The sequence below is a fragment of the Musa acuminata genome, chromosome BXJ1-4 (genome assembly GCF_036884655.1).
Source record: "Musa acuminata AAA Group cultivar baxijiao chromosome BXJ1-4, Cavendish_Baxijiao_AAA, whole genome shotgun sequence".
NCBI lineage: Eukaryota > Viridiplantae > Streptophyta > Magnoliopsida > Zingiberales > Musaceae > Musa > Musa acuminata.
In genome coordinates this window covers 6,138,240-6,145,189 of record NC_088330.1, presented here as the reverse complement: position 1 = coordinate 6,145,189, position 6,950 = coordinate 6,138,240, and the positions used below count along the sequence as shown (strand labels likewise).

The following is a 6,950-nucleotide window of genomic DNA, read 5'->3' as shown; positions in this document are numbered from 1 at the left end:
TTTATCTTGTGTGATTGAAATGGAAGAGTCAAATGATATGATTAAATTAAAATCTTCAAATTATTCTACTTGGAGGTGTATGATAGATGATTTGCTCTACTACAAAGATTTGTATAAGTCTATTAAGATTAAAGATAAACATTCTACCATTAAGATTAAAGATAAACATTCGCCAAAACTACCTCTTTATTGCCTTATTTATACTTATTTTCATAATCATCATACTCCCCTAATAAAATTAAGATTAGATTAAGAAAGAATATGGGTTGTAGACTGATAAAATCCACGTTGAATTGAACATGGGCTGTTAGCCCAACAGACAACACTCAGTAGAAGATGGAGAATCTGATGGGTTTGTTGGGATGGCCGTGTTTGTGACGGATGGATTCACAAGCAGACTGTTGTGCGGCCAGCCATATCTACGCCGCCTCCACATCAACGTGTTCCAAACAAATGTAGAAACTTAGTAAACGAAGAAAAAGTAACAAAACAGAAAAGAATATATATATATATATATATATATATATATATATATATATATATATATATATATATATATATATATATATATATATATATATATATATATATATATATATATATATTCTGCTCGATGAGTCGGCAGGCATGCCGCGTGAATGCTTCTTCACCTACTTTTTATCTTCTTTCCTCTTCTCCGCTTTTCTCAACGTTGTCACCGGCCATTTGCAATGACGGCAATGATGTCACTTAAAGAAGTAATTAACTAGAGGAGTTGATTTAATCAACTTCGACATCATCGGGACAAGCCCATGCCTGGACGTTTAGTTCAGTCATTTAGTCTTGATTTTGAGTTAGAGTTCCAAATAATCTTCAGAGGCATGAACCGAAGTTGAATAAAAAGGAATTTGTAATCATTATTAGTGCGTTCGGAAGTGATTAGAATTCGGCTGCAACTCTCACGTTCGGATTGATAAGTGACAACAATTTGGTTCAGTTATAAACATTGAATTTTATATGTTACAGCTAAAATTATTTTAAATTGTTTGGGGTCCAATTTGACGGGAGAACGTTTATATCGTGCATGTTGAAAGCTTTTGTCACGTGGACATTGCGTCTGGCAGTATATATATAGATATATACACGACATGACAGTACTACCATCTGGCATCCATTGGATTTATCCAAATTGACCAAATTGAGAATTGTGACTAAAGAATTTGTCGGTATAGTGGGCTGTACTTTAAGAGAGTAAGTAAGTGCAGCACCTGTCAGCCGGACCCCCTCAAGTCATTTATCTTCGAAGGAATGGAAACAAAGTGACGGAGATGAGTGAATCTACAAATACCATAAGTCATTTTATATTTCACCAATAACTTATGGACATCGATAAAGATTTTAAACTGAGAGTATGTATATAAAATTACCCTCGAGAAAGCAAAGACCAATCAACGTGACACTGTACATGATGTTAAAAGAATTATTAGGTTAAGGATCAATGGAGTCCACTTATATGATCACCAATATATAATTAATTCCACGTTCTTAAAGGATAAAAAAACTTCCACTTGTTTGATCACCGACATCTGAAGCTTGTGTTATTGTATTTCACTTTATATATTCGTGCCATATTGAAGAGTAGAAGACAAAAATATTCGTTACGATAAGATAATATTGCGTGCTTGAGCATTCTAAAATTTTTATAGATAAGTGATTTGGGTTAGATTCAAAGTGAAATCAAATCGAAATTGAATTGGGTTGAAATCAGAACCAAATTGATCTGACGAGTCATCGACTCTAAATTAAACTCAAAGTGGTTTTATCTGACTTGATTTTAGTTTTTAGTTTTAGAACACTAAAATCGATAGGTCTAATTCCAATCTAAACCATCGATTCCATAGTTTAAGCTACAATGGTCCAATGATCAACCGTTTGAGCGTTAGCAGGATAAATGAACACTGTTCTCTTCCTGGCAGTCATATATTGATTGTTTTTAGAGATATCTTGATTATTTAATAATTAAAAATATATAAAAAGATAAATTTATCATTTTAATAGCTAAATAATAGTTAGTTTTATGACCAATTATTGAAAAACTTATATAATATATTATTACACTCTCTAATCACTGTCTTAAACCCTGTCTTGATTCCTATGATAGGTAAAAGTCACCACTTCACTGAAGAATTTGATATGACAGCCAAAGTTAGAATATCTTCAAGCTGCATTTCAGATATGAAAAAAATTAGTACATGGTCATGGACAAGGCACAGATGGATTTGTTTCATAAGGAGTATAAGTTACCTGCAAGAGAGATGTTGTCGAGTAGAGGAAGGATACCAAAGGGCACTTCCTCTGGTCTCCAGACTGAGGAGAGAAAGGAGACGGTTTTTATTATTTGATAATGGGTAAAGGTCATTCCACTCGTGGAGTGTTTTTTTTCTTTCTCTTTCCTTCAGGCGTGCAAAGTCGAAGTTGTCCGTATCGAAGACCGCAAAACTTGCATTCTTTTGTTTCTTCTATAAAAAATTTATTTACTTCCAATATTATTAAAAGTACAAGTTTTTTAAAAAATAAAATCATTTTATTCTATTATTATAGCAAGAACAAGAAAATTAGAGTTTCTATAAAAATCATCTAGAAAATCAGATCTCCTAGATTGATAAATGAGCCTTGATCGAGTAAAATTAACTAAAAAATTATTCTTTGATTAAGTCTCTGAAGAATAGAGCACCATCGAATGGAGGACAAAGAACCGACGAGATGATTGATGTCACAGTGAGTAGTATGACGGGACTATAGAAATAGTTCATGTTTGGTGATTAATGATATGACTTATTGACAATTTAAGCAGACGATTAGACGTTACATTCCTTTCTACAGGACTATGAGTAGTCCTTTAAGGCACAACATTCAATTTGTAATGAAGTGGATGCACGAGAAATTGAACATCCTGCAAGCGTAGATCTATCACGGTGTTTAAGAATGTAACCTATGCCACGATTATTGTTACATGCAGAGATCGAACCATCACATTCTAATAAACAAGTTTTAATTATGTCATTTAAATGCAGAAGTTTATGTTCGACAAAATGATAAACATTCATGTTCTTGCTTATTTATTGTTTCTAAATTAGCATATGTCAGTAGTTTTGGAAATAATATAGGGTAAATTCTCGAAAAAAAAAACTTCTAAGTTACAGAATTTTTTAAATAGCACCCTAAGTTTGAAAATTTTTTGTAGAATGCTCATTTTTTCAAATAATCATCCTACTCCCATCGACCATCGCCCTCCTTCCAACTCTTAACCGTACCATTATCTCGTCGGTTGTCCCCCTCCGTCGAACCTACCTAGTGACAAAGGTGTATTGACCATCGTCACACTCCACTGGACCAGCAATGGAGCGACCCTTGCCACTCTCGCACAAGAAAAGGTGTAGAAGACGCTACACAACACCTCTATAATCAACAATGACGGTGAGGGTTGGGGGTCCGACAGGGACTGCACAATCTTGTTATGCCCTTTCTTCACTGATGCAATCTCCTCGCATCCCCTTCTAGTCGTTGACCACGAGCAAGTTAGGAGGGGGGGTGGCTTGCCCTCGTGACCAATGATAACAATGAGGGTAATAGGGTGGGGAAGGGCCGACGAGCAGCCAGCAACATGCAAGGCAGAGGGTGGCCATTAGCTAGGCCAAGGCTTGGCCAAGGTTAGCAGGGCAGAAGTGTAGCTAGGGCTAGGGTAAGAATTTTTCAAAATTATGAGTACAAAATCATCTTTTCATGTGCTTAGTGGCGCTCAACGAGAAATTATAAAACTTTAAAATATTTTCAAAAAAATCACCTAGTAATATATTGTTTTATTCTTAACTAAACCATGCTACAAGATCTTAGATAGTTGATCCATTAAATCAGCCATTTCAGGTGCCCATCAACAATAAAGTTGAGAGAAATTAAAAATTTAATCTCAATGAGTAGCATAAAGTAAAATATACTATAGGCTTTTTTTCCTTTAATGTTTAATAAAGAAAGTTTTCTACTTTCAAAACGATGATACAGATCAATTATCACAACCAACAAACGAAAATTATACCATCAATAACTTTTGCAGAATAAAAAGAGTGATCACACTTAAAGAAACTTGATCAAAGACTTGGACAAATCATGACGAGACTTATAGCTTCACGATATTATCCTTGATTATATTATTACATAAGTATAGGTTCAATCAACAAAGACCTTATGCGATCCTCGATCACTCCATCGGGTTTGCCATATCCATCTCCATATTGGTATATGCATTGGGCCATTCGAGGAATATTGATGGCCATCATTTTCAGATTTTCCTCAAAAGGCGAAGTGAAACTTCGATCTCCATTTATTGCTCTCCAATTCCCCTTGATTAATCCCCTGATATGCCCACGAGCTATGTTCTCCGATACACCGGTCTCATGCATGTAGCACTGGATAGATTTGGATATATCGCCTCTTTCAAGCTCGTCCTGCACAAAAACAATCGATACAGAGAGGAGAAACTGTGTGAACTATTTATTACGTTCATTCCATGAACGAATGACCAAGTATGGAGCAATTCTCATACCGTGGAAGTACCCAAATCATCACAAAGTCGAAGGATCATGGATGACCATCTTGCAATCTCAGGACGGCTTTGGAAACCGTCTAAGGCCTCTCGAGTTACATCGTCACTGGTGCAACAAGCAACAGTCAATATCAGGAGACCCGATATCGATACAAGTGCGTTCTCCAAGTACTCTTCAAGATTGGGTGTGTAGCCTTGGTGGTACCACCTTGCTTCCACCTTGTATGCCTTGCATAGATCTGCCCACTGAATCCAAGGATAGCACTGTTTATAAAGTGGAACTGCATGATTGACGATACACAAAAGAGGGGGGATGGGATCGATATGTTACTGCTTTTTTTAGGTGTGGAATTATATCCAGACCCTTCTCTTTCATAACATTGTACGCGGTGTCATTTGTAGTGTTGAAGAGGGCTAGAAAACATATCTTCATATACTCTGGCAATTTGTCCATTGTATTAACATCCCATCTGCAACATCCATCAGAGTAGATGTTATCAGGGATCAAAGATTGTTGAAATAACACCTCCTACATGCATGACGTGGAGGAGTTGTTTACCTATCGACGGCATCCGTGAAAAGCTCGAGCTCATCGATGGTGCCGTAAACATCATACACATCATCTATTGTTGTTATCAGGCAGTTAACTTTTGTCTGCGCCTCCCTGAATCTTGCAAACTGTGGCTCAAAAGCCCAGCCAACCGTCCAGAAATAGTTCTCCATCAACCTGTCCCTGGAAAATGGAAGCCTTTTCGCGAGGCCAAGATTGCTCCACCATCTGATCGATAGCCATAAGTTTGTGCTGAAGTTTGCTGGTTCATAAACGACGGCAGAATGTACAGGACATGATTCAAGTAAAGCAAGCTCAAAATACCTCGACACTTCTCTGAGTTCCCTCTGATATATGATCTGAACCCTGTTGAAGTCCAACTTAGCCAATTCAAGTAGGACAGGGTTCATCTTCGCTTCCCTTTGGGATGCTTCTATGAACCACCTGGTCTGTAACCTCGGCATCCTCCAGTTCAATGGAAGCTCCAAGGCTTGGGCTACGTGCTCCCTGAGATGAGGCTCAAGTGATCCCTCCATGAGGCTCTTGAGCTGTTTAGTTGTGAAGTTCGTAGCTTCTTCCAGCACGTGCTCTCCTTCCTTTGCAAGATGGGAAGCCTCGTACAAGCTCACCAATCCTTCAGTCTGGAGGCGAAGGCTGGCTTTCAAGTTTCCCTTCTCATCCATAAATCGGTAGAATACACCTTCAGTCCATCCACATAATTTGTGCAAGTTAGATTGTGACACCATGATAGAACAGAATAAACACAAAATTCCATTAGTATGTTAGGCTATTAACGTGGCATAATTTATGACTAATTGGACATATTTCTAGTTGTCTCAGTTTTATGGAAGTAATTGTTCTAGCAATATATGAGGTACATCAGCGACAATGCTGTATCAGTCGCCAAGAAAGGAGTAAAGCAGGATATACAGCTTAATCACCTTCAGAAACATCAAATCCATGTTCTCTGAGAAGCCTGAACATAAGAGCCGTGGCATGAAGATTATCCTTCAGCAACATGTTCACCTTTTCCACGGAACCGTATATAGTCCCTAAAGCATCCTTAATATCCTCCTTAAAGTGATACGCCACCCCAAGCTGCTGCAGGTGATCGATCAGTTGAAGCTGCTCCTCCATTCCCTTCTTCATGTAGATCAGTTGTTTCACGTCCTCCGTCAGTTTTTCCATCCTTCTTGCGTTATCCTCCTCCACCTAATGAAAGCTAGTGAGTAACCAGTGCGAACTATAGATAAAACTCAAGCTTACAGATTGCATGTATACCGACCTTGGTGTCATTTCTTAGCGATTGGATGTATTCGTCACTCCACGAGCTTGGCTGGTAATTAGCAGATCGCCGAGGAGGAGTCTGCGCAGCACACCGGATATGTGGTCGGAAGCATGGACGTGGTGAAGCCTTGGACGGCGACGTCCACCGATGGGCACCGATGAGACTGCAGAAGGACGGAGCAGAAGCGCAGAAAGCCATTTGGCTCGGTGGACAACAATGAGCAGAAGACGGAGAATCTTATGGACTTTGTAACGGCTTCATTTATATCCACACAAGTCGTGTGATAAAAGATAAGGAGGAAATCTTATCTATTTTGTTAGGGACATGTTAGTGCATTCAAGCTAAGCTAATTTACTTCTTCAATAAAACTTCTTCAATAATTGTTCTTATCTTCTATTATTTCTATTATGATATCAGAGCCGCTTGCTTAGAGTAAGCTTTCTTTTCGCTGTCGACTCATCTTTGTTGCTTCTCCACCTCCGACGACAAAAGAAAAGGCTTTCTACCATTGCTTTTCCGTCATCAGGCCGTCG

At 38.2% G+C, this 6,950-nt stretch overlaps 1 protein-coding gene across 1 annotated transcript; it reads right to left on the bottom strand.

Moving 5' to 3' along the window:
* Positions 1-4,058: 4,058 nt before the first annotated feature.
* LOC135643804 (monoterpene synthase 8, chloroplastic-like) lies at positions 4,059-6,649 on the bottom strand. The gene is made up of 7 exons (XM_065161166.1): positions 6,415-6,649; positions 6,071-6,341; positions 5,454-5,829; positions 5,139-5,357; positions 4,911-5,049; positions 4,580-4,825; positions 4,059-4,481 (listed from the first exon to the last, which is right to left on the bottom strand). Exons 1-7 carry the CDS (start codon positions 6,613-6,615, stop codon positions 4,188-4,190), a joined length of 1,746 nt encoding a protein of 581 aa, XP_065017238.1. The 5' UTR covers positions 6,616-6,649; the 3' UTR covers positions 4,059-4,187.
* Between the last annotated feature and the right edge of the window lie 301 nt (positions 6,650-6,950).

What these genes read in the sequence shown, in the direction of transcription:
- LOC135643804 (XM_065161166.1), bottom strand. Translation starts at nt 6,615, where the DNA reads ATGGCTTTCTGCGCTTCTGCTCCGTCCTTCTGCAGTCTCATCGGTGCC. An exon ending in TGGATTTGATGTTTCTGAAG is followed by an intron (nt 5,830 to 6,070) that starts GTGATTAAGCTG and finishes GATGGACTGAAG; the next exon opens with GTGTATTCTACCGATTTATG. An exon ending in ATGATTTGGGTACTTCCACG is followed by an intron (nt 4,482 to 4,579) that starts GTATGAGAATTG and finishes GTTTTTGTGCAG; the next exon opens with GACGAGCTTGAAAGAGGCGA.